Here is a 27824-nt window from a genome sequence, read left to right as displayed (position 1 = left end):
TTTGCCGGAAAAAAGGGAAGAGGGGGTTGAGGAGAACATCACCCACGTAGCAATCCCCTGCTGGGGAATATTCGATATGAGCAGACAAATTTTATTCATACCCTCTCCACGTGCGGGGGAGCCCCACCAACATGGCTATATGTGAGTATGTCACACCAGCATCGTCTAAGTACCGGCAGATTAAAAGACGACTCTCCGTATTTAATCGATGCCTATGCATTTCGAATCTGAGCCACTCTGTTAAAATTTTAACCCTGTCCCAGCCGTGCTACCACCTTGTTGGTGGGTTTGTGGTTTTCCAATACCGATTTTAAGCTGGCGGGGAGACGGAAGATGATAGGCGAAGCGTAGGGTTGTCTCTCATTCATATTAGTAGGTTTCGCTCCTCCCAACTCAATTCCTTCCTCTAATGCTCGCAGATCCCACGCCCTAAACATCCCAAGATGGTCTGGGGATTGATTCCCGTCGATTCCCTTCGAGGTATCCTTCTTTCATGAACTCTCTCGTTTTTTTTTTCGTCTTTCTTTTGATTGATTCTGCTGGCTTCTTATGTCATTTCTTTTTCAATTTGATCTGTTATGTTTGGCATCTGCAAATCTTTATATGTTTGTTCGATTTATGCTGATAGTTCCACGATTTTCTTGGATTCTATTTGGCGTGATTGTTCGGTTTGACAGGTGCACAGAAGTACTACATCTTCTCCAAGGGAACATACAACGTTGGTCGAAAAGGTTCGGCCTTTCTAGGTGCCTTCGTTCCCCTTTTATGATGGGAGTTTAAGGTTGAGGGTTTAAATGCATTCCTCCCATCTTATGTAAATTTCAAGGAAGTTTAGAAAAAAATTAGGAACTGAGAAAAGAACAATAAAAACCGATATTTTTTTGGTTATTTTTGTAGTTTTCTTATTGGACTAATTTAAATGAAGTTCGCACGGCCCATTTCGTGCCACCACCTTTTCACCCAGTTGGTAATGTCACAGCTTGATGCTACTAATTGACTGTTGAAATGACCGCGATATGTTTGTTGGTTTTGGGTGGTGTGGAAATGGGTGGTGTGGGAAGTCATGTAAGACCATGGGTTCTTCGGATGATGGTGTGTTTCTAAATGATTCTTTTCTTAGATGCCACTGATCTTACAGCTCATATTATCAATTAATGGACAAAGTCAAAATAAATGCTGTTGAATGGAGTTAAAAACCTAATTCTACTTCTGTGAAGTGAAGATGGAACTGATATACATTCTTCTATTGTAGAATTTTCATGCTTATTGAACTCACAATTTTCTTTTGTAGATTGTGATATTATTGTCCAAACAGACACATCAGTATCCCGAGTTCATGCAGAGATTATTGTTGATAAAATGACTTTTATTGATCCTTCTCATAGTGGGTCTGGTACTTTTCCCTCCTATGTCCGGATCGTTGATCGCTCAAGATACGGTACATCTGTTAATAGAGAATTTGGGGCTGAGGGAGTTCGTTTGCGTAAAGGTCAAGAGGCAAAACTTAAAGATGGGGATTTGGTAACATTTGGAACCGGCAATGCAACCGTCAGGTGAGTAATAATTTTGAATATGACACAATGATGCCTTTTTTAGTGATAATGGTCAGTTGATGCTCTGTTGCATAGACTTTACCTAGAATGTTGCTTTTAATATCTAAGATTTTATTCTGTGGTTTATTATTTTTAGCAGGTGCTGCTAGTGTTGTATACTTCAAGTACTCTTCTGGTTTTTTAATGATTTGCTTATTTATTTATCTAACTTATTGCTTGTTGGCCTTCATTGCAGGTTTTGTTTTGTGCCCTTTGTAATCTTTCTTCATTGCTCAAAGCCCATCCAAGCAAATCGTTCACTTGAAGCCAGCATTTCATCTATTGGTTTGTTCTTATTCTGTTTCTGAATTTGTCATTTATTAAGTGATGTTGTTTTTTTTCCCTGAAGTTAAAATACCTTATCATACCTGTTAATTGAGCTGTAGTATGTCTTCTGTACTTTATAGACCTCTTTCTGTAGTAACAAGGTAGTTAGCTGGCCATCAGTTTGATCATATAATTATCCTTTTCCAATAACTCAACAATTTCTTTACTGCCAAGTTGTTTCCATGATGATGCATGTCACTCAGCTGATTAAAAGGGATCACTTCTGGAATGTGTATCTGACCTAACTCTTTCCAGTGAAGGCTTGTTAATTTCCTTTAATAAGACTGCAGTTCTTTTCAAGTTTCTGTGATGGTGGAAATATAATGAGAGTTCTTTCTTTTCGTAGTTGATGTCATAAGAAACATGGAAAATGTTTATAAATAATATGCGACAATTAAACGTATATTAAACTTGATTATTTCTTCTTTTTTCCCCTTCTTCTTTTTTTTTTCCTTTTTTGTGGTGGGGTGGGTTTTTTCTTTGGGGGCAGGGTGACGAGGGGTCAGCAGATGCTAAAATGCTGGAGTTATGATGTTGCATCATGTATAAACATGGTGATGTGAACATGTTAGAAGGTGCTAAAGCTATAATGATACACAGTTGCTTTGTGTATAAACATTTTGATATTTGTGTAAAGGGGCTATAGCTTATTATCAGTCTGTATAATAGGTTACTGTTTTTATAAACTTGTGTTTAAAGTTATTTAACAGGAATAGAGAAATTAAAGGTAAAAAGTATAACCCGAGAAAAAGCTTTTTCATTTGTTTGTGGACCTACTATGATGTAGCATGACATGTCAAGTGGCCATATTGTAATTTCTTCCTACAAATTACACAATATAATTAATCACTGGTTCAAAAGGACATGTCTAATGATATCAAGACATTGTGAAAATTAGTTTTCTAAAGTACATGTTTAATGATATAAAGACATTGTGAAGATTAGTTCGAATGTTTGCCTAACCTTGACCACTTTTCTAAACTAAGGGTCTCCTTGTTCTTGAAGTCACTGTTTTATGAAGGCTTGTAAGTTTATGATTTCTTGAACTAGCCCTTTTTTTTTTTAAATTATGCTGATGCTTTCTATTCTGTAATTAAGGGGCGAACATTACTTGTACTTGGAGCAATGAGTGCACACATGTTCTTGTTGACGAATCTTCTTCAATAACACTTGAGCTTATTGAAGCAATTCTTTCTAAGAAACCAGTTGTCCTCAGTGATTGGTGTGAGGTATCTTCTAATATTCTCTTGAATATCTTTCTTTGGCAGGAAAAATCTATTGAATAAACCATCACATGGGCTTACTGCCTGTTCTATTGATTTTATTATTTTATGTTTCCTTAGTTATATATTTGTTTCTTGGCATGGAAAAGTTCCTAAATTTATTATTCTTTTCTAAATATCCATTTTCTTGATTGTCATTTATTTAGAAAATATAAGCAAAATAGAGCATACTAGGAGGTTTGCACATTATATATATATATATTATATTGTATTTATATATTATATATATTATATTTATATATTCCTTGTTTGTTGACATGAGAGTGCTAGTGGATTAACATGACTAGTGATAAATGTTGTGAAGTTTAATAGTGGGCTAATTTTTACATGTATGAGAAAGAATCAAGCAAGGATATGCCATCTATATACTTGTGAAAATGCTATTAAACAATTTCAACTCAACTCAACTAAGCCTTAATCCCAAACTAGTTGGTCGGCTGCATGAATCTTTTCCTCCACTACTCTGTTTAGGGTCACACTCTTTGAAAGATGTAGCGATATTAATTCCTTCTTCACTACTTCATCCCATGTAATTTTTGCTTTACATGTACCCATCTTTTCTTCTATATATATCAAATCACTCCTTCAAATTGGTGTATCTCTCAACCTATATTGTACATGTCCAAACCATCTAAGTCGTCTTTCTCTTAACTTTTTCTCAATCAGTGCTACCTCTACCTTTTATGAATGATTTTATTTCCTATCCTATCTTTTCTTGTGTGAAAATGCCACTAAATAATATCTTCTTTATTTTTTTTTGGTACAACGGCTGCTTACACTACTCTAGCATGAGTACAGCCAACAGAATATCTTCTTTAATTTAATGTACTAGACATGATAATATATTGCAAATGATGGTCGGCACTTTTTTCTCTCTGATTTTAGCAAAATATCTTATTCAAGTATTATATGGTTCATTTCTATTATTGAAAGGTAGCTTTAGGTTCCAAATAACATGTTGGAGTTGCTATTTGCATGATCATTTAACAGAATTACGTACAATTAACATTGTATAAGCTTACCGGTGAGAATGAAATATTTGAACTTGCTCTATAATTTCTATAGCTTAAGCTATTTCTGCAATGAATACATCTTTTAGATCAATATAGACTAGAAAATTGTGCATGTACTAATGCGAACTAGTAAATTTAGTAATTTTTGAATTTTGGGTCATCACTAATGTTGACAAAATGGCCTGTCATGGATTCAAAAATATGTCAAGACACATGGTGTTATTCTATTCTGTTGTCTAAACAACAAATGTGCAGTTGAAGATTATTTTAACCACATGATATTTGAATTCAATTCAATCATCTAACCATGTCAAATACATTTAGTATGTTTTGTTTAGGTTTAGCATTAGAAATTACCATATTTCTCTTTTGAAGGGTTTTGAAGTGATTTGTAAAAGAGAGCAACATGTATGGAAGGGAGTCTATCCAGGCGATGGATTATAGGAAAACTTTCACCCTCTCTCAAAACTTTTTCCCTTTCTATGATATATTTCTGTTGAGGGGTTTGCCTTTTGCCTTGTTGAATACTTCAGGACAATGCTATTGACTGATATCTTGCCACTAGTATAGAGTGTGCCCTTAGAGCATGTGTCTAGTCTATTCCTTGGAAGCATCGTAAAAGTATTTCATTGGATTACCTTCTTTAAAGAGTTCTTCCTAGCATAGTACACCTGGTTGCAATCTTCATTGCTTTCTGGTCATCTTCATCAGTATGGTTTGGAAAAGTCTCAAACTCAACGAAGCTTGACTTTATGATGCCAAAACTTTTCATCATCAACTCCCGACATGGTTGATATCAACTCATTTCTGGTCTCTATGATCTTGAAGGCGTGCCTCCAAAAATTTTAAGAATGTAGTGTTATAACTTATGCTGAGGGGTATTTCAAGGGAGGTGACAACTGATCCAAAGTAGTCTGCTAGGATCTTTTTTACTTTGAGCGGCATGAACACAATGGTTCTCATTGAAATTATCTATGGGGAATTTGCATGATCCGTAAAGGTCCTTAATTGCGGTGCTCAGCATCAATGTTTGTGTAAGTATTATGAGAATGAGCTTGGAGTTAGTAATGACTAGAAGCTATTCGACATTGTGGGCTCTTGCCATCCATTCCCCTGCAATCAGGCTCTGTATTTAATGGTGCTATTGGTGTCCCCTAACTTGAGCTGATATCCTAAGGGAAAAAAAAATCATACGCCTAGAGATATAGGTGTCACTCCAATGCCCTTACCTCGAGAGTTAGGAGCCTTGTCAAAATACGGTTTCCATTGCCTCTTCTTAACCTTTTTCTTGGCAATTTCAAGAGCCCTGATTTCTTCACCAGGAAAATCCATATGCACATGCTTGTAGGCTAGCTGAGGCAAGAGAGCTTTTGGCCCTTGTTGCTCTCTGGGTGATGAAACTAGGTGGAATTAGCTAACAACATCTCCCACTGGATTGGGCTTATTTGGGAAGAGCTAGCTTATCAAACATGTACCTAAAGGGGGCCATTTTGTCAAGTGAATGGTGTGGGCAAGGACATAGTGCTTTATCTTCTGAGAGGATTATACCAATGGTAGACAAGTCTTCTCCACTGCTGTGTAATTCTCATAATCAAGCCCTGTGCAACTAAGGTACTTTATGGCTCTTCCTTTTTATTGGTTTCATCATGCTGATGCAGTCAATGATGTCTAGTTTAGTTATTGACTTTTGTTTCTTTTATTGCCTCTTGATATTCTCTATATGACGTGGGTGTTATGGGTTCGAAACACGGAAACAACCTCTCCACATGTGGGGGTAAGACTACATTCATTAGACCCTTCGCAGACCCCACAGCAACGGGAGCCCCATCCAATAGGACCTTTGATATTCTCTAATTGCAGTTCCTTTATTTGAGGTAATTTTTCAAACTGCAGAGACTGAAAGTAAAACAATTGAAACTGCAGGAATTGCTGAAAACCAAACTAATTTGGCATTGGCTGAAAATGAAGCCCAAGTATTTGGGCTCATTCTTTGATTCTTTAGTCTGTGATGACCTTTTTGCTACTTCTAAGGATATTTTATTTCTATTGGTGTATTCTCTTGTTTGCATAACCTTACTCATTTTTTATTGATTCTAACAACAAAATTGCCCTTATGCTAATATGTTGTTTTCAGGTCCTTGCTGAGCAAAAAATTCGCACAGAAATTCCTTCTTGTACCTCGTAAGTCATAATATGTTCTGTTGGGAGTTGAGAATTGATGTTTCTTCTTAAGTTCTAGCGTCATCTCGGTATCTCTCAATGAGCACAGGACATAATTCATCTTGAACTTTTTGTAAAGTTTGAACTTTGAAGTTCACCAGAATCACTTCTGATTCATTTTTCAGCTACATTCCAAGTTTGACTGTAGATGGGATATTGGTAAGGGTTGTAGATCCCAAGTCTCGAGAGAAATGCCTAGCAGGCTATACCTTTGTTATGGTATCTTCACATAAGGTAATATTCTTGTTCCTCTGCTTATATTAAAATTTAGACATCCTTCCTCTTATTCCACTTCGGTGCAGTATAAATTTGGTGATAAGTTCCAATCTTTACTCGAAGTTGCTGGAGCAAAATCTTTCCATGTTGATGAATTTTGTTCAAGTAGCCAGGTAAGCGAACTTTATTTATATTTTTAAATTTATTAGCTAATTTTTCCAGTGGCTATCCATCAAATGAAAACTCTGCTGATATCTTTTTCTGTTTTTGTGATCTTGTAGATCCTTCATAGCATTTTATGTTAGGTAGTCATATTTACTTAGTGCAATATCTATTTGTAACATTTAAGATGCGTTCAGTTGGTCAAGTGGTTCATGAACTTAGGGTTTTGCATGCATTTGAAGACTAAGATAAGGTTCCTTCTGATACTGCTCTACTTGTTTTTGATTGGAAATACCTTAAAGCTGGTGGTATCTGGAAGATAGGCTACCTAGTATTCTTATTTGCGGTTTTCAAGCAGAATAAGACCTGAGTGCTTCTGTTGTTTCATTTGCTACTTTGATGTTTATATTTTTAAAAAGAACTGAGAACTCTTGTTACAAAGTATTGCAACCTTATCGGTTTTTTAGATTTTAATCCAAATCTGTTGTTGCATTCAGATATTATCCAAATATTAGAAAATCATACTGTTGAAGCATAAGAAAGACACCAAGAATACCCCTTTCTTGTTCAATTGCTCTTAATTTTATATATTCATGTTTCTCTTTATTTCACTATCAATTGAAGACCATAATGCACTGGAGTTCCAGATGGAAAATAAATTCTGCTGCTGCAATTATCCATTTTCTCAAACATTGCCCAGAACCTGTCAAGGAACTTTGACTGCACTTATAAAAAGAATGCTTGATTGTAATCTTGCTACAAGGCTTCATACTCTGCCTTCCATAAAAGTCATCATCTTCAGTTTTTTTTTTAAATAAATATGAACATTTAATTTGTCACTTATTGTAACTTTTTCAGACTTCAGCGGATGGAGAAAGCAACCAAGTAGTTCTGGTAATTCCTGGAGAACGAACAAATGAATTTGATCACTTTCGTGAGCTGTCTTCTTTGTCCAGAGTCACTGAAATGAGATTGGTTGCTGCCATTTTATCTGGACACTTGGAATCTTCCATCATCAAGCCCCCTGCTTGTAAGTATTTGATGACCACTTGTCATCATAATATCAATATGAAAAAGATGCTGATTTTCATGTTTGGAGGTTGTAGACTACTTTATTCTTGGAATTTTTTCTTTTTCCAGTAGATAATGTTGCATGCTCATTAGGTGCAGGTGTTTAGAGTATGTTGAATTTGGCTTTAGGTTCATGCATGTTCAATCATGCACATAAACAAGTATGTATGTAGACACATGAGCATGCATGCATGCATATATACATGCATACATATGTAAGTACCGACTAATTGATTGTATTAAGTGGTCAATACATACAAGGTTTTAAATCCTGTGGGATGGGGGTGTCCCGGTTTCTCTATGGAGCGGGATGCCCCTTGTCCCGCCCCGTCCTAGCGGTGGTCCGGTCATGCATCCTGATAGGTATATTTCGTCTCTCTCCCTTCTTTCCTTTCTTTCTTTCTTTCTTTTTCCTTTTTCTTTCCTTCCTTTCTTTCTTTTTCTTTTATCTTCCTTTCTTTCCTTTCCTTTTTTTCTTTCTATTTCTTCTCTCTTCCTTTATTTCCTTTTTTCTTTTTTCTTCTTCTTTCTCTTACCTTTCTTCTTTCCTTCTCTTCTTTCTATTTCTTCTCCCTTTTCTTTCTCCTTTTTTCTTCTTCTTTTCTTTCACTTTTTCCTTGTCTTCATCTTTCCTTTCTTTCTCTCCCCTCTTTCTTCTTCTCTCCCCGTATGGATGGGTTTTGGAGTTCCGAACCTGTTCTGGTCCTATTTTCTCACAGGAATGGGATGGGGTGGCCAGGATGCCCCCTGTCCCACCAGGACTAAAACGTTGTATATATACATATACATATACAATACATACACACGCACACACACACACGCACACACACATATATATATGTTGTAACATGTACTAGTTCAATATACCTTGCATGCTGGTTTCTTCTTATTTTGTAATTCCTTGTGCACGTTTGCACACTAATTGCTTGTATAATGGTTGAGTCTATATATTCTCCTTTAGTTTTGTGTCTTCACAATCTTTGGTTCCAATCTTCTAGATGTACTTATTGTGCATAAGTTATTCAGACACACCAACCACTAGCTAAAGTTGCTGTAATTTCAAAGATCACTACTCCCATAACAATATCATGATGATTTCCTTTCTTGGTGCATTGTGTCAAACAGTTTTATTGTTAATGTATGGTGCACATTGTTCAGACTTCAGATACATTGACCCCCCATTAAACCCTATCTACTGCCATTCCAGCCCATTGGCCACTTTTAACCTAGTTGATATACTAGCTTTTATATACTTCTTTTTTTAGCCCTCTCGCTGGAATTTATTTTCTGGATTACCTTTTTGAGGTTCGACTTATGGGTCTATTTTGACATGCCTCTTTTTCATCCTTTGTCCACTAATATGCGTTTAAAATGAAGTTGTTCATTTTTTGACCTTTTTTCTTGATTCTATGCATGAAATTGTCTTGTCGCTCCTAATTTATGGTTTGAATTTTGTAGCCATGCTATCAAATCCTTACTCCATTTCGACTAGCCTTTATGTCCTGTGAGTCCATATTTGTCTCATGGAATCCACATTTCTTAGCTACATGTCATATTCTCCACTTATCCTGCTCATTAATCCACCATCCAATCTTTTTGATTTGCTTGGTGGTCCTTGGTACTCTACCATACTTTGTATTTGAATTCCTTTTTGAGTGTTGCTTCCTTGTTTTGACCACTTGTTGGATCGAGCTAGACTTGCACCTTTTTGGATTCTATCTTAAATTCTGGCATCCACATTTTTCTCTAAATTCTTTTCTATGTTTAATGTTGCTCTTCTTGCACATGTAACAACCAAGACCTCACCAAAAAAGACTACCAGAAGGTATTGTTTGCATTCCTTAGCCTGTATAGGTATCCGGAATCTACCTAGAGTGTATGGTTGATTTAGGACTAAAGATATGCCGACATGGGTCACACACTCTCGTTATTCTTATCATAGCATCCTCGATAGGTTAAGAGTCCAAATCTAATCAAATCCAATCACAAATACAACAATCGACTGTGGTCAACCCTAAATAGGCCCATGCTGCAGTATTCCCAAGTTTACATGGGCTATGTCTAGGTCCGCTCTAATACCATTTTTTGAAAATCTAAGACTTCACTTGAAAAGACTAGCTAAAAGGTATTTTTGGGTTCCTTAGCCTTGTATAAGTATCCAAGGTCTACCCAATATGTATAAGCAATATGGGACTAAACAAATGCTTGCACAAGTCCTCACACACACTTAAATATCACCTAGATAAGTTTGGTCATCTCATAGCCCTCGGGTTACAAGCCCACGCTGCCGAGTTTTTGGGTGAGGTCCTGGGTTATAAGGGGTGTCAAAGTGGACCATGTCCATGGCCCACTTGGACTAATGGATATTACAACATGGGCCTATTTAGTAATAATCATGAGTTGATTATAGTATCTGTGATTAGATTTGATTGTCTTTAGCCTAACAAGGACACTATGACTTTGGGGGGGGGGGAGAGTATGTCATAAACGATGCTAGCATGTATTTAATCCTACATAAGTTATGCATTGGGTAGATCTTGGGTACTTATATAGGGTCAAGGAATCCAAATAATACCTTTTGGCTAGTTTTTTTTTTTCTAGGCCGTAATAACATATTTTCTTTTTGTTTCTCTCATATCACTCTTGTTTCTTATTTGATAAATTACTTTTTCCTTAACCTTGCTCGTTTATTTAATGGAATTCTGATTTGAGTGCTTTTGGTAGCCCTGCCATGCCATAATCATCCCTAATTGTTTTTCTTTGTTTTTTTTTTGTTTAAAAAATTTGATTTATTCTACCTTCTAACTTGAATCTGGTCCATTGATGCACTCTTCTGAACAATGTTAATGTTCTCGCTCTATCCAACCTTCTAAATAGTTATTAGGCTTTAATTCTTATTTTCTGGGCCTTTCCCTATACGAAGTCTCAAATTGTAGCTTCTATTCTCATGCCATCATGCCGCTTCATGGGTTGCAGCACCTTTGCTTGTGACAGGGCATCATAGTTTTTGCTTTTGTTGCCTTTAGTTCTTTGGCTACCTAGTTTAAGCTTTTTTGTGTGTCAGACATCTGGAGTTGGATCGCTTGTGGACCTACACTTTAACCCTACCATGGGACTTTTCCTACCTCACATGCTATCCATGTCATTATTTGGTACTTTATCTCCTTGCAACTTACCCTCATAGTTTTTTGAGTTGTGTATAAAAGATATCGCATTTGCATGTTACATTAACCTGTGTCATCCTCTTCAGAATTCTTAGCAAAGGTCATCAGATTTGTGGTTGTCATAATGAACAGCCCTTGAAGCATGAGGCATTTTGTGATGGCATTGGACCTCCCTACATGCAACTTCCTTGGTAATCTCGTTGACATTATCTGGGTTCTACTTAAAATTTGTCTTATTCTGCATCCTCTCTTGTTGCTAACTTAATCCTTGATCTAGCTTTCATCTCATTTACAATCTTGCTTTGCTGTACTAGGTTTCCCTTCATCACACTTGAGTGTCTAGTGTCTCTTCAATTCACTCGGTAAACTCTGAAGACTGGCCACTATCTATATAAAAATCCCATGATTCTTGGCATTTCTTTTCTTGTTGGTGGTAATGTTATATGAACTTTCGCCGGACCTCAAAGATCCACATATTGGTAAGTCTAAGTATGATATGCAAGATCCTGATTGGGTTCACAAATTGTGGATTTTAATGACTGGAGTGTTGAACTCTTCCAATATCAAGTCTAACATGGCTCTTGGATTAATCTGACCACAATTTGTTTAGAAGTGGGTTCTAGTTGTTCTTGAATCAATAGTGGTATTATACATCTTGTGAAATGTCATGAAACCTTGAAGCCTTGAGCAAAGTTCTGTATTTTGCATGTGCAACATGATGTTGACAATGATAAGGGAATACTCCTGTCCTTGATCCTTCCTACCTTTTTTGCTAAGCGATGGTAGACTCTAGTGGTCCAGTCTTTTGTTCTATGACCATTTCAACAGCTTTGGACTCAGGAATCACAAAGGACATCTTTGAAACAATTGATGCAGATTGCTTAGCATAATTTTCAAACAATTTCATCCGGTTATGTATCAAACTGACTCCTTCTGAGATTATAGTTGTTGACTGGTATTAATCCTCTGCACTTCCAATTATGGTTGGCATTCCCTGTTATCAGGAAGGGATGGTTAGAGGATTTTTGCTTAAGCATTTGAACCCCAAGATTTCTGGATGACTGTAGTCATCTTAGAGCAAGCTTGGTCAGTAACCTTTTTTTAGCTTTCTTAAGGAATTATAAGATAACTTGCTATTTAGCATGCTTGTATCTTTACTGTCATTCTTAATAAGAATGACCTTTACATTAGAAACAACCATATATTCCATGTATTATACTTGTGAATATTTTAGAAGTTGTTTCCAGCATTATTATTTAACAATAAACTTTTCAATGTACACAACAAACATGTACAATTATTTAAATGTTTGAAATCAAGAGTGGGATCATTCTGCTGATATGAATCATCTAGTTACTCTAATTTTATAATCCTGTAATTAACTTGTATGGATTTGATTCAATTAAAATATTGTTCTCTCTTTCTCCATATTACTTTTTTCCGTTTGTTAAATTAGACTCACATGTGAGTTCCTCTGGTGTCCATGTTGGTGCAACATCAGTTGGCAGATATGCTGCATTGCTGGTTCTAACTTTGTGGCAAATTAAATTCTTTGCGGAATATCCCCATTTCGCTCAAGAAGATTGGAGAGGGTAGGAGATAACAGTGTCCTATAATGATGTGATCATGTCATAACGTGCACATTCAATATGCTTTTATATTTCATCTTTTAATACACTGGTTGTGCATATTGTGTCTATTGTGCCTGAACAATAGTTTCATGGCCAAATAAAAGTCTTTGACATCTCAATCTAATGCTTTACTGTTCGATAAAACTCATGCATCTGCATACTTTAACAGAACTAGTAATAATAAAACTTGGTAAAACATGATGTGATTAAATGGACATATGTTACATATGTACCATCTAGAAATTAGATGAACTGGGAAACAAAGGGATAAGGTGTTAGATTTTGATGAATTATTGATGAACAAAAAAGATACACAAGAGATTTGGCTGTTTTCATTAACTAGCTTATTTAATTGGTTGTTGATTAATGAGAACAATGCCAAATTGACTTGAGAAGTTTATGCCCAAACTAGAAGGTACCTTCCTTGGTACCAACCATTATGAATTTATATCTTTAAGCAACGGCATGAAGTGGAATGGAATGATGCAACAATTAAGTATACAAGAGTGTTACCATGACAACAATTTTGAGAGTGAATTGAGTTTATCCTGTGATAAATATGCAATAGAACTATTATCTTAGGTAATTTCTGAAAACAATGTTAAGGGTAGAGAAAATATCTTCTCATGATTCTTATTGCTTGGAGATAGCGTTTGATGTAGTAACATCATCGGTAATTTGGTTGGTGTTAAAAAAGACATGCTAAAGAATCGTCTCCGGGTGAACTCATGCATAAGTGAATGGTGAATATTGTTAATAGCAATTGTGGGACTGGTTAGTTTCCTGTAGCAATTAGCCTACATAAGCAAGGTTGGCCCTAAGAACTAATTGTAGTACAATTTTGAGATGAGCTCTTGCTATTAAGAGAAGGCCCAAAATATATGCTATTTGTTGTTGATTTGGTATGACCTTGTTAATTTAGTATAACCTTGAGATAAGATTTGTGGAGGCCTTGAAAGTTATATGAACTACTGATATAAAAGATAGCATACATAATTAGGATGTAGTGGGAATAGGATGAAAAAGGAGGGTCCAATAAAAATTGATGGCCATAATATGCTCGCATGAAAAATTGTCATTTTCTATTTTGTCAAAGAGAAGAATGGAGAGACAAACAGTCATCAATTCAACAAAATTAGATGGGGACAGATGAGTGGAGATATGCTTTTTAAGAGATATTTTTGCAGCATGATAATGAGATGAGTGGAAGAACCTTGCTAGATAATAAAGTGTAGACTATTTATTTGTCAAATGTGGGCATCAAATGAGTCCGCACAGAAACTAAGACTAGGATAAAGAAAATGTCAAGGTGGGTATCTGATAAGCCTGGCAAAGATAAAGGAGATGATAGCAGTGATTGCTGTGGGCCTAAAAGTCAGACCACAGATGATGATAAGTCATAGGTGATGGAAAGTTGGCTGGAATGGTTTGGTCATGAGATATGAGAAGATCCCACAAAAAGAATGTTCTTGGAAATTTTAATGGGTCTTACAATGAGGTTCCTTAGTAAACTTAAGGAAGAATTTGACGCAATTTATAGTTCTTTATATTGCACAGTTTTCATGAAAGCTGACCATAATTAATGAGACAAGCTCTGTAGTGCCATTGCAGAACCTAGCAGCTACAGTTTCAGCTTATGTTATCTTGTAGATGCATTGCTGAGCTACATTTCAAACTTGGGATCTGGTGTTGTTTCACATGTTGCAATCTTTGGGATTTCAAATATATTCTTCATATACTACTGGTACCTAATTCAGTTGTACATTCCTTTTCTGCTCTCTAGGTATCTCTGGTGATGTGTTGTATTTTGTCTATCTTGTGTAAGCCCTCTGCCAATTTCCCATCAGTTTGTACTCTCTAAGCCTATGTGGTTTGATAATTTCATGCAGTTATCATTTCATCTTCACATTCCACTGATGAGACTATAGTAGCGGATTCTGATGTTGAAATTGATACTGCCACGTCAGATCGTGCTGCTGCCATTTTCAATCTTCAGGGCGCCCTCAGATATGAACATGATGAAATTGTAAAAGAACCTGAAAACAGAGAAGATGTAAGAAATTACAAGGACACCCAAAAAAATGTAAATTATTCTCTAAATGAACATGAAGAGAAAAATACAAAAGTATCTGAAGATGCAGAAGAAACCAGAGATCGCAAGGACAAAAGTAACTGTACTAATTATTCAGTCATATCTCCAGACAAGTCCAATACTTCAGGCCCAAAGTTTGAGAATGTTGGTGTCATGAAAAGGGTGGACAAAAGTGAGGAAGCTGTTGCTGACAGACATGAAAATTCAGACATCATGTATAGTCAAGATTTGATTGTGAAAAATATTGGTACTCCACTTCCTGGTAGATCTACCACAGATAAGGTTGCCAACTTCAAATGCTTTAGAAAGGTAAATGGCTCTGTGAGCATCACAGTGGAAAATCATAGATATCTTGAAACTTTCTGCACATAGCTGCAGCAGTATTATATTCTAATTGATTTTTTGTCAGTTTACCTTTACAGAGAAATACAATGTCTGGAAATAGCTTCAGAAATCTCATTCCATTTTCAAAAGATCCATACCTGTAAGAATTGGATTTATTTCTGCTTACTGTAAGTTCTGGAGGAATCTGAAATGTTCTAAAATTTGGATTACTTTCTTAGAGAATCTGGTTGTGGGAGCAACGAATCATCTGAGTACACGAGGGAAGAGAAGAAGCGTAAGCAAATTGAAGCTATCGCGGAGGACTTGTTCAACAATGAAAAGGTATCAATGCTTAGACCTGCAATAGTGGTTAAACTCTTCAAGTTTGCTTATATTTGATACCATTATCCTTTTGTTCCACAGGCGAGGAAACGTGCCACTGCTGGTACTTCTCTTCAAGCCCTTCTTTCACGGCGCTGACAAAGGGCAAAATGCAGAATGCTTGGATGCAAAATCTATTGTCTGTTGAGTGCCTTTGAAAACCAGTGATCATAATGCTTAGTTAACCTGAATAGGTGGAGTAACTGTGACTTTATGTAATCTTCCAGATGAAGGAACTCATGCGGCCTTTTTGTTCTACTGGAATGTTTTGCGCAGCATCAGGGCTAGTGAATGTAAATATCAGAAATTCTGAAAAAAAAGAAAAGTGGCAAGGTTTTTTTTTTTTTAATGATAATTTTGGTTGCCTGCCTTTTTATTTATTGCTACTTCTATGTGTACTGCATTTTGAGACAGTACAGTAAAATTTCAACATTCAGGATTCATGCTATTTGTCAAATTTAATGCAAGCAACTGTTAGCACAACTGATGTGTGAGGTGTTTGCATTCCTGAGGGTCTTGTAAGAAGTTGGATATGCCATTTTACTTACCCATAGTCTGTGATGGCTATTTTAGAAGAAAAATCTTGATGAAATGCCAAGTTTGATTCATTGAACCCTTATTAATGACTAATTTGTGATCAATATATCACCATTGTGCTAGAGGTGGATACAAATTGTTAACTTAGTGATCGTGAACAGGAATGCAGGTCTGTTGGGAAAATTGAGTTGGGCTTTATTCGTCACAATGAGATTGGATGATCTGGTCACACTAAGTCGCTCCGAAGTTCGGACTGTTCTGGCTTGGTTATATGAAGAAGGCTATGCTGGTGACTCATGGACAAGCCAATAATTCTTTTGCTGAACCCGAGCTTATGTTCTTAATGAGCCAGGCTCGGCTCATTTATAAAGAACACTTGTGTTCAGCTTGAACTGCTTTCCTCTAGAATGAGGTTGGACCGAGATAGCTACTGAGTTGAGCTCCATGCCTCTGGCCGAATATGGACAAGCTAGTTCTCGCTATCAAAGAGGGCTCAAAGGAAGGCAAGGCACTTTGATTTTGAGGCTGTCTGGTGTATTTCAAGGTTTTCATCTTGTAGATTATAATAATGAACTAATAAGCTTTTCATCTTTCTTTTTTGTTCATTTTCTGTAGTATCTTTAACCTAGAAATAAGTCAGCATGACTTTGTGAACCAGCAGGGAAGGGCTATGTTAACATTGAGCTGATTGTTCAAAGAAGGTAGCTTTGCTACTCTAGAATTGTGATGTCTGAGGTTAGTTTTGTATAATAGTGTTTAAATTTGATAAAATTTTGAAAATTTCAAATATAATTTACCTAGTGATTGAAAACATGCTTAACAAAATGTTGAGTCTACAAGATAACTATAGACAATGAATATATATATATACACACACACACACTATTATAAATATTATTAAAGTTTGGAATCTTTCTATCATGAGTATCCATTAAATTCACGAAATGAAAATATTACTATCTTCCTAGCGCTACCACTGCTGATCCGAGAGGATCCTAGATTGTGGAGCTTTAAGAGGGTGTCATAACCTTAGGGGTCCAAGCATGAGCATGTTGTTGATCTTTTTTGCATCCAAAGAGCATGTTCATTTGCTTCTGTATGATGAAATTGTAAAAATTAAAGTTGTTGAAGATCGTTGAAAGTTTGTAGACTTTGAAATTTATATTGATCAACTTGTAATTGAGATAATGGTTTACAGTAATAATTAAATGAACAGTATCTAATCCGATTATATTTTGGGTCTAGCCAATAGTTTGCAATCCATATTAAGTAATTAGTTTGTTTCGGGCTTAGACAATCGAAGTTGATTGCTGGTAACTTGTGTTTGGAGTTATTTTCTTTCAGGCTTAGCTAGCCAGAAAATGATCAGCATTATGAAATACCGAAAGTACTTACTTTTTGTACTAGCATTATGAAAAATAAATTATTATATTGATTTATATACCCGCATGCCTTTTGTAAAGTTCCTTTTGAAATTGTAAATTCTATTTCATTTGCAAAAAAATATTGATATGTGTTTATTTGAACTTACTTATGAATATTGTACGCTTGATCCATAAAGGTGTCAACATAATTTACTACGTTATTAGATCGCCTTTTATTTTCTCTTTTTTTTTGAATGCAGAGGAGTAGGCAGATTGGGTTGGGCAGTGTGTTGGAGAGATTACGGTCTGGTCATGGTATTTGCTTCAAGAAATTTTTGAATCAATTTATGTAATGTCTTGAAATTGCGCTAAGGGTTTTTTGGATATTATTAAAATAATTTTTGAATTATGAAAGTTTGGTTATTTAAGTTTTTATAGTAGAATGTGAAAATGCTATAAATGCCACTGCTTATTCTCCATTAATTGGAGAAATATATTATTGAAATTATAAAATTATTTGGTAAGCCTTGCATGTCTTCCGAGGGTCAGGGACGTACAATCATTTGTTACTTGCCCACTCATGCCAATCGAGTTGTGACAATAATATTTATCATATTATGTATTTAGTTTAAACAAACATTATGAAACATTTATCCTCATTAGAATAGAATTAGAGGCCAATGGTGTATGGTGTACAACATTGGCTACATTCGAAATACATGGCGGCAAAGATGACCGGTAAAATTAAAAAATAAATAAATATAGACTATTGGATGTGAAGTGCAGCACATAAATTTTTTGGAAAAAAAGGTCCTTGCTCGCATATAAAACTATCTAAAAATGCCAAGTACATATTAGAGCTTGAACTTCATAATACATTGCAGGCTTTAATTGAAGAACAAAACCATTAATCCTTGTCCGAGCATCTTAAAGCCCTCGTAGTACGAATTACAATGAGAATGGTAGAAAGCATCATCAGCCAAACGTCTTCTTTTCTACTAGCACTTGAACTCCTCTCCTACTAACTTCTCTTTAGTTTGGACAACAATGTGTCCAAGTGCCATCTATCTTACCTTCGACCAACTTGTCTTTGCTTTCTTTTGGGAATGAAATGGAATGGACAAAGTCTTTCTCAACAAACTTTTCAAGAAAATCCATGCTTATCTCTGATATTTCTCTTATTTATTAGCCAGCCTATTCCTTGCAAGCCCAAGCACCCGAGTCTTTTCACCAAATTGGAAGACAGACCGCAACTTTTGGAACTTCCGGGCCCTCGATGTTTCAGAAAAGAAACGACTAACATTCGACAATCTTGACTGGGTCGACACGAAGCTATCAAGCTAATCTACAAAATTCTCAGGCTTCCACGTGCCGGACGACCCGAACCCGAATCTCGGATAGCAAGTCAACAAAGTCAATATAAACCGTTACCAAGATTTTGACCCCGTCCTTTTCCTTACAAGTAAATGGCTGCTATCCGACAACTTCGGAATTTCTTGGATTACAACCCAAAGATAGAAGAAAAACTGAAACAACGGCCAAGCCTAACATCGGAGACCCCATATTTCGCCACCAATTTCGAACAAGACCTCACACAACACCTCTTATCCATCAAAAGGCAGGCGAACAAGATGGAAGCATACACAACAACACCTTCTTTAAGCAGGCAGTGCATAAAGGAGAGAAGAGGCGCATTGATAACGTTTTAGTTCTGGTATCCCAAAGGGTACTTTCATTGTCCACCATTGGAAACAGCAGGAGGGGGAGCAGGCTTGCTTGCTTGGTAGCATCAACATGGCTGGTGGAGGGCTCGCTGTGCAGGGGGAGGTGAAGAACTACAATGGGAAGGTGACCTTTTTTGTGATCGTCACCTGCATGGTCGCCGCCACCGGCGGCCTCATCTTCGGATATGACATTGGCGTATCTGGTGATCAATTAGCCATCCTTATTTTTGCCTCCGCACTAATGCTCTCGTTTGATATCCATACTTGGGATTTATTAATTTTCCTCTTTCCGGATTTATTTCGTGACAAATGGATGTAATTATAGATATTAATGCTGTTTGATATGTGCAGGAGGTGTAACTTCCATGAATGTTTTCTTAGAGAAGTTCTTCCCTTCGGTGTACGAAGATCAGATAAATGCGGGTCCATCCAAGAACCAGTGGTGCTCGTTCAACAGCCAGTTGCTAACTGTCTTCACCTCGTCTCTCTACATCGCGGGGCTCATCTCCACCTTCTTCGCATCCACGGTGACAAGAGTCTTGGGACGGAAGGCCTCCATGCTGTGCGGAGGCGCAGCCTTCCTCATCGGCTCTGCTCTCAATGGTGCCGCTGTGAACGTTGTAATGCTCATCGTCGGTCGTGTCCTGCTCGGTGTCGGTGTCGGTTTCGCGAACCAGGCCGTCCCCCTCTATCTCTCCGAGATCGCCCCGCCGAACCTCCGAGGAGCCCTCAACATCGGCTTCCAGCTCGCCACCACCATCGGCATCCTCATCGCCAACCTCGTGAACTATGGAACCAACAAGATCGAGGGCGGATACGGGTGGCGCATCTCCGTCGCGCTCGCCGCGGTTCCGGCCGGCATCATGACCGTCGGCGCCCTCTTCCTGCCCGACACCCCCAACTCCCTGATCGAGCGGGGCAAGCTCGAAACGGCCAGGAGGACTCTCCAGAAGGTGCGGGGGACCGACGACGTCGGCGAGGAGCTGCAGGACATGGTCGAGGCGAGCGAGTCGGCCAAGCAGGTGCAGCACCCCTGGAAGAACATCCTGCAGAGGCACTACCGGCCGCAGCTCGTGATGGCGTTGTCGATCCCGGCTTTCCAGCAGCTCACCGGCATCAACATCATCATGTTCTACGCGCCGGTGCTCTTCAAGACGATCGGCTTCGGGGACAATGCGTCGCTCATGTCGGCAGTCATCACAGGCCTCGTCAACGTCGGGGCCACCTTCGTGTCGATCGTCACCGTCGACAGGTTCGGCCGGAAGTTCCTCTTCGCCGAGGGCGGCGTGCAGATGCTGATCAGCCAGGTAGCGATCGCGGCGATCCTCGGCGTAAAGTTCGGCGTGGACGGGACGGGAGTCATGTCGAAGCCGTACGCCGATGCGGTTGTCGTGCTCATCTGCACGTACGTTGCGGCGTTTGCCTGGTCGTGGGGGCCGCTCGGCTGGCTCGTGCCGAGCGAGATCTTTCCGCTGGAGATCCGATCGGCGGGGCAATCCATCGTCGTCGGCGTCAACTTCCTCTGGACGTTTATTGTTGCCCAGTTCTTCCTGGTGGCGCTCTGCCACCTCAAGTTCGGCCTCTTCTTGCTCTTTGCTTTCTTCGTCGCGGTAATGACGCTCTTCGTCACCCTGTTACTACCGGAGACGAAGAATGTGCCCATTGAGGAGATGAATCTGGTCTGGAAGAAGCACTGGTATTGGAAGAATTACATTCCTGACGAGCACAGGGTGGTAGCATGAAGAAGGAGATGCATGCATGGGGCCATGGGAGAGTTCTCTCTTCTTCCCTCCTCCAAGTCTTGTAAAACATTTTGCTATTAGGAATGGTACTAAAATCTTGGAGGAGCAGTGTGAGGACAAATAAGCAAAGGTACAGCTAGGAAGAGTGGAAGAGGATATGTAGATAACTTTCTTTATACATCTTCACTTGCATGTAATATTGTCAAAAATACCTTATGCAGTTTTTTTTTTTTTTTTTTTAGGGAAACCATATGCTGTATTTGAACGCACACAAATGACAAATATAGGCTGTTTTAATTTGTTTCACTGTTATCTCTTTTATATTCTATAGTTTATTATATGATTTAAATTTTTTGCTGCTCCGGTATGAGTCAAAAAGCCATGTTGCGCGCTGTGTAGACACTTGATCGCATAATGTCTTAGGATACATGGAATGAATCTCGGTGGGAAAAGGTGGTAAATTGGCATGATCCGACCTCCCTTTCTGTTGGACACTACTTCTGCTGCAAATGGAAGTTAAAAGTAATCTTACGATCTACTCCTTGAAAAAATTTGAATGGGAGTTCAGTTTCCTAATTTTTTTCTGGCCATTAACAATTACAAGACAACTGAAAATGTTCTTTCTTCTGACCAAGTGTTGCAATCGTCATGCTTTTCTGAGCATTTGCTTAACTTGTGTCATAACTTGATGCATCTCATTTCAAGAGAATGTGATGCCTTCCTCATCAACATTCTAATGACTGATTACCTATTTATAATTGTCTTAACTCTTCAACTATTCAACCTTTCAGTTAGATCCCTATCTTTCCCATCTGTGTAGATAAATTAATCTCACTCATACATCGATCTTATCTCTCTCCCTATATGTAAAATTTTCTCTTATCATGTTGATCCATGTACTAAAAGATATATTGATTATCCTAAATCCCTCGAAGTCAGCCCACTACAAGGTGCACGCCAATCCCATGGAAGCTGCAATATGGTCGAATCCTATGGAGTTCGTTTATTGTTACCAAAAAAAAATTCTATGGAGTATGTCTTCTAATAGAAAAAACTCTTATTAGATTTAGAAAATAACTATTTTATTTTCTGATGCAGTGTAAAAGAAGCTATCTTTAGTCAAGAAGTTAAAGTCTTATCTCTTTAATTTTGAGTAAGTTGTATTTGCATTTATTTTGGATTTGGAAATTGTAATGGGTGCTTAGTAAGTTGTGATTACATTTATTTTGGGTTTGAGAATTGTAAGGGGTGCTTAGTAAGTTAGAGCATGATTAATTCTTAGACTAGTGTAAATAGACCATGTGGTAGATGGTGAAGGGCAGATTATGATTACTAAACTATTTAATATATGAGATAGCTTGAGCTTGTAGCTTACTTTATCCATCCTCTTTTCTTATTGTGAATGATTGTTCATCCATATATGCTTTTCATTTGGCCTTTCCTTCCCCCCTCATTATTTGGTATCAAAGCTTGTGATTATGCTTTTGGGTTCTTCTCTTCTTTCTTATGGCGGCACGAGGAGGCAGAGGAGATGTGGCAACCAAATGATGGATGAAAGGGATGATGAACTTCAAGCACTTCGAAGACAAGTTAAGAAACTTACTTTACATCTTGAGCGCCGAAAAGCTCGTAGTGAGCGAGATGGCTCAAGTCGTGGGTCTTCTAGTGACGAATCCGATATGAATCTATTTGCCAATCATGGAGGATGATTGAAAAGGATGTCCTATCGTGATTCCAATACTTTGAAGATTGATTTACTAGAATTTCATAGTCGCCTTCAATCCGAAAGGTTTCTTAAATGGCTTAGTGTCATTGAAAATTTTTTTGAATACAAGGAGACACCGAAGATTCAAAGAGTGAAGCTTGTTGCTATAAGGCTTCATGGTTATGCTTCGGCATGGTAGGATAGAGTTCAAGAGATGCGGCTTCGCAAGAAAAAACCTAAGACTTTTTTTTTGGAGAAAATGAAATCTAGGCTTACGGAGAAATTCCTTCCAGTGGATTTTGCTCAAATGGCCTTCTCTCAATTCAACAATATTCGTCAAGAGTCTAGAAGTGTGATTGATTATACCGAAAAATTCTACAAGTTAATGGCTCACAATGATCTTCAAGAATCCGAAGAACAACTTGTGGTGAGGTATGTTGGAGGTCTAAGAATTCCAATTCGCGATGAAGTAGAAATGCATCGATTATGGAAACTCAATGATGCGTATCAACTAGCCTTAAAAGTAGAGGCTAAGCTGTGTAAGAAAGATGGAGGTACAAAATCTTTACCATCCTCCAAAGGAGACTCTTCTCAAGGGAAGGGTACTAATTCAAATTCCTATGATTGTGGCAATAAATCTAATTCTTGTATCAAGTGTGGAGAGGTTGGTCATTATTACTACACTTGCCTAAAGAAACAGGTTGATGTTTATATAAATCTTATGAAAGAAGAAGACCTTGATAGCTCAAAATAACCCATGTATGATGAAGAAGGTGACATTGAGCTTGTGGAGGTTGAACTAGAAGAAGGTGAAAGTCTTATGATCCATAGGGTGCTTACAACTCTAAGGTTTGATTCAAATGAAGTTTGGTATAGTTCAAATATTTTCAATCTTCAAGAAAATATTTATGACATTAAGAAAGGAGAATGTTGTGTGGATTGGGATTCTCCACCAGTATATGATGTTTATCCGGATGAAGAATAGATTCGGAATAACGGTCTAATGTTCTCACAACATTTGTCTTTGTCATTAGAAGAAATTTATCGTGATACTAATATTCTTGTCTTGGATGAGAGTAAGGAGTTAGTCTTACTCCCTACTCAAGGAGTAGACCTTTTCAATGAAGGCTTTCATAAGACGTGTGGAGAATAATGCTTTAAAGAGCTTAGAGATTATTTCAACATGATGATATGGCGCCAAACTCCATCTTTCAAAAATTATGAGTTCAAATGCTTGAAGGGTTCATTTGATTTCAGAAGGTTATTGAATGGTTTCCTTAATAAAAATCCAAAGATCCTATGTCAAGAGGAGATATTCATAATACTTTCAAATGAAGATGATATTCTCAAAGATTTTTGGTCACCGTTCGTGGCTTGATCAGACTTTGAAATTTATTGGCAAAAGATGGACATGACATTTTTGCAAGTCAAATTGAATTATGGGTTTAGATTCTACATTCCATTTGCATTTCATATGCATCACATATTGGCGTATCATAGCGATGTTGGATGACAACTCGAGGACGAGTTCTTTCTCACCTGGGAAAGATGATGTATGTAGAAAAAGTTATCTTTGGTCAAGAAGTCAAGTAGTAAGTTGTGTTTCTAGTAAACTGTGTTTGCATTTATTTTGAGTTTGAAAATTGTAATGGGTGCTTAGTAAGTTGTGATTACATTGATTTTGGATTTGAAAATTGTAATGGGTGCTTAGTAGGTTGTGATTACATTGATTTTGGGTTTGGAAATTGTAATGGGTGCTTACTAAGTTGGAGCATGATTAATGCTTAGACTAGTATAAATAGACCATGTCGTAGATGGTGAATGATAGATTGTGATTACTAAACTATTTAATATATGAGATAGCTTGAGTTTGTAGCTCACTTTATCCATCCTCTTCTCTTGTTGTGAATAATTGTTCATCCATTTAACCGTTTCATTAGGCCTTTATCCCCCCCCCCCCCCCCCCCGCCCCCCAAATCATTTTTTAGTTTGGCTTTTGGTGCCATCCAAGGGCTCTAAACCAATTAAGATCAAGTGTCCAATGAATCTAGACCAAGAAACTAGGGACGTAAGTTGGGTCTAGCAGGTTGTTTTAGTATAAAGGCATATTGCGACTATAAAACTTTCACATCCACATGTTCTATTTTTCTTACATTGCCACTCCATATATTAAGAGAGATGGTAAACAAATGATGGTGCAGGTGATAAGATTTCAAGGTTAGTAAAAAATAAAATATTTGAGTCTGACACATCTATGAATCGATCACAACTGATGTGACAAGTCAGGCAATAAAAGCTCATCATGTAGCCATAGGGTGATCATTAAGAGCCTGTCATGCACTAACCTAAATGGAGCATAGAGAATCCTTTAAATTTCAAACTCTCCTCCAGCTGGTAATAGTTCGGCTCACAATCGCAAACAGTTTTTTTGCATGCACGATATAAAAACTATCAGTGCAGGCAAAATGCACGGATGTGATCTTCAGGCAAGATGTGCAGGCTATTACTATAACAACTAATGCACATGCCTGATTTACTTGGCGATATAGGGTTGAAATCGAATCGGATATGGATCAGATACCAGTACATCTGAGGATTCTAGTATTATTTTGATGCTTACAAAGCCATTGAGGCCATATGGAAGTGCTAATGCCATTAACTCAAATGCGTATGTACATAAACACTCAAGGAAGAAAGAAATGATACATTCTCGATACGCTCGATACATACTCGATACATTCATAAAACATCATGGATACAAGATCAAAACAACTCTCAAGAGTAAATTTCGAGATAAGGGTTATAGTAGAGCAAGAGAGAAAACTTAGAAATTGATTATGATAAAGTTTCAAGTTGAAATTACCTTAAAGGGTAATTCTGTAATTTTTACTATCAAGAGAATAAAATCTTATTGTGTCTAGCATCCTAATTTGCTTTGAATATCATATTGTTGTTTCAATGTACATAACTAACCTTCAAAATGTAGAAAAACATGGTTAGAGTCGACCCCAATTAGTTTGGAGTCGACCCCGATACCTTTAGCACGCGTTGGAACGAAGTGGCACGCCTTTGGAACACTTGGCACAGAGTAGGAGTTGACCCTAGAAGAGATGGAGTCGACCCTGGAACATTTTGGAAACATTCTGGCACATCCTGGCACATATGGCACAGATAAACAGTAACTCGGATCGACCCCAGAAAAGCTCGGGCCGACCCCCAGCTTCAGCCACTGCAAAAACAACTTTCTATAATTGACTGAGAGGGCCAACCCTAGAAAAGCTTGAGCCGACCCCAACTGATGAACAGCAACTTGAGCTTACCCCATATTTGCTCGGGTCAACCCCAGCATGGTTGACAGCATAATGGCTAGTTCTGCAGAAGTACTTTTTGAGCTCCCAACGGCTATAAATGGCTAGTTTCTCCATTCCAACTACTAGGAAGTCATCATTGGAGGTTGGAGAAGTATTTAAGAGCCACTATTCATCAAAGGAAGGTATCTTGGTGGAAATTGAAGTGTACGTTCAAGAGAAAAGAAAATCCAAGAGAGTTTCATTCATTGCTTCATCTCAAAATCTGAAAGAAGGTGGTTGAGCAGAATTCAAGAGACTTCAAGAGCTCTACCAACCCTTGAGGAGTGAAGCAATCTCAGCAAAGAAGAGAAGAGGATCTTCAAAGCGATAATTATTTTCTTATCCCTTCTTGAAGTGCATATTTGTTATATTTGCTCACTTAGGAGCTTTAAACCTTATATTTTTCATTCATTGTAAGGTTTGTTGGTGAGCCCGTAAAACCAATGGTATAGGTTGTTGGTGAGCCCGTAAAACCAACGGTAAGGTTAATTGGTGATTTCGTAAAACCAATTGTAAGGATTTTTGGATTGTGAGCCCGGAAAAACAATCCAACTGTAATCCGAGGGGTTATAGTGAATTCTCAAGGAAACACTTGAAAAGTGGACGTAGGTGCTTTGGGGTGCACCAAACCACTATACTTGATTGTGTTTGCATTGTGTGCTTCTTGGTTTATTTTTTTTACTTAAGCAATTGCTCTAGCTTAAATTCTAAAAGTAACTTAATCACAATTGTTTAGAGCTTTACTACTATTGCTTCCACTGCACCTATATTATCACATAGGCCAAACCACATTTACTTAAAAATTAATTTGAGGCCTTAAAATTTAGAAAACCCAATTCACCCCCCTCTTGGGTTGTCACCTTGGGCAACAATATCCATATCCATATTTATTTTATTTGATAAATATAGATATAGATACAGATATTAGTCAGATGCAAAAATTTATATCTATATTTATTTTACATAGATGCAGATATAAATCAGATATTGAAAGTATGGATATAAATATGAATATAAATTAGATAATTAAACTTTATGTCCATAAAATTAAAGATATTACTAAGCAAATGGTAAATCAAATTAATAGCATGGTAATAATATATATTTTTCTTAAAAGTTTATGAGTGCTATATAAAATTAAATAGGATTACAAATAGAATTAGATATTCGAATATGGATTGTATAATTGTCTATCTATATCCATATCCATTTTTTCTTGATGGATAACATATGGTTACGAATATTAGTCGAATGTTCAAGCTGTTATTCATACCGAAATAGATTTGGATATGAAAATGGGTCCGAACGGATATTATCCTGTCCACTTTTATCTCTGCGACAATGGGTGCCTGCTCTCGCCTATATAAAGCACACTTGGGAGGCCTCCAGATAAGTTCTCTTCGATCCTACCACCATGCTACCATTTCGTTACCTCAAACCTTCTTTGTTGCTTAAGATTAGCGCATGACCTAGGTATCGGAGAATCTCTCATCAAACACTCTCCGACAAGTAGACTTCCGTGTTTTCTATTTCAGATTGGATTGGGTATAGGAGTACCAAATCGAGCATGGCTGACATCACCCAGCTCTTCCACACCAACTCGGAGACTAGCAATGATCCCAGACCAACCCTACCGACCTAAGCAAACGATATGCTAAGCTCTCTAACCTTGCATCCTGCGCAAGGTCGAGCCAGATTTCAATGACAATATAGTCCATCTCAAATAAGATTGTATAATTGTAGATTGTAGGGAGTTCATCCTAAACCAAGTTTATAACATATACAAAATCTTTGCATGTTCTAACCGGTGATCTATCGAGAGAAAAGAATATGATAGCTATTATAGAGCTTCCTTGGGGAGGGGCATTTGAGAATAACTTAGGAATTAGGATATATGATCCATGGGGTTGAAAAACAATAGATATT

General features: G+C 37.5%; 2 protein-coding genes across 8 annotated transcripts; both read left to right on the top strand.

Annotated features, from left to right (window-relative positions):
- Window positions 1-234: 234 nt before the first annotated feature.
- Window positions 235-16093, top strand: NBS1 (nijmegen breakage syndrome 1). Of its 7 annotated transcripts, none has more exons than XM_089929458.1 (14): window positions 257-480; window positions 678-731; window positions 1292-1553; window positions 1789-1877; window positions 3018-3148; window positions 6350-6396; window positions 6561-6669; window positions 6738-6824; window positions 7672-7843; window positions 14569-15080; window positions 15194-15255; window positions 15335-15437; window positions 15519-15619; window positions 15704-16093. In XM_089929458.1, exons 1-13 carry the CDS (start codon window positions 444-446, stop codon window positions 15573-15575), a joined length of 1722 nt encoding a protein of 573 aa, XP_089785584.1. In that variant the 5' UTR covers window positions 257-443; the 3' UTR covers window positions 15576-15619; window positions 15704-16093. The 7 variants fall into 7 exon arrangements, 6 of the variants coding, with proteins under 6 accessions (XP_026659718.1, XP_089785584.1, XP_089785585.1 ...); XM_089929459.1 differs by having other exon boundaries at window positions 678-781; XM_026803917.4 differs by having other exon boundaries at window positions 235-480; window positions 15519-16093.
- A 3030-nt stretch (window positions 16094-19123) lies between these two features.
- Window positions 19124-21040, top strand: LOC103705198 (sugar transport protein MST6-like). The gene is made up of 2 exons (XM_008788833.6): window positions 19124-19304; window positions 19453-21040. The coding sequence occupies exons 1-2, from the start codon at window positions 19172-19174 to the stop codon at window positions 20841-20843; spliced, it is 1524 nt and encodes a 507-aa protein (XP_008787055.3). The 5' UTR covers window positions 19124-19171; the 3' UTR covers window positions 20844-21040.
- Window positions 21041-27824: the final 6784 nt, after the last annotated feature.

Source organism: Phoenix dactylifera, chromosome 3, assembly GCF_051530095.1.
Source record: "Phoenix dactylifera cultivar Ajwa chromosome 3, Ajwa_hap1_PhDact_Kaust_v1.1, whole genome shotgun sequence".
NCBI classification, from domain to species: domain Eukaryota; kingdom Viridiplantae; phylum Streptophyta; class Magnoliopsida; order Arecales; family Arecaceae; genus Phoenix; species Phoenix dactylifera.
This window is presented reverse-complemented; position numbering and strand designations above follow the sequence as displayed.

Excerpts from the sequence above, each read along its gene's own strand:
- NBS1 (XM_026803917.4), top strand. The coding sequence starts at position 444 with ATGGTCTGGGGATTGATTCCCGTCGATTCCCTTCGAG. Across the intron at positions 3,149-6,349 it reads TCCTCAGTGATTGGTGTGAG|GTCCTTGCTGAGCAAAAAAT; the intron begins GTATCTTCTAAT and ends TGTTGTTTTCAG. Across the intron at positions 6,825-7,671 it reads AATTTTGTTCAAGTAGCCAG|ACTTCAGCGGATGGAGAAAG; the intron begins GTAAGCGAACTT and ends TAACTTTTTCAG.
- LOC103705198 (XM_008788833.6), top strand. The coding sequence starts at position 19,172 with ATGGCTGGTGGAGGGCTCGCTGTGCAGGGGGAGGTGAAGAACTACAAT. Across the intron at positions 19,305-19,452 it reads ATATGACATTGGCGTATCTG|GAGGTGTAACTTCCATGAAT; the intron begins GTGATCAATTAG and ends TGATATGTGCAG.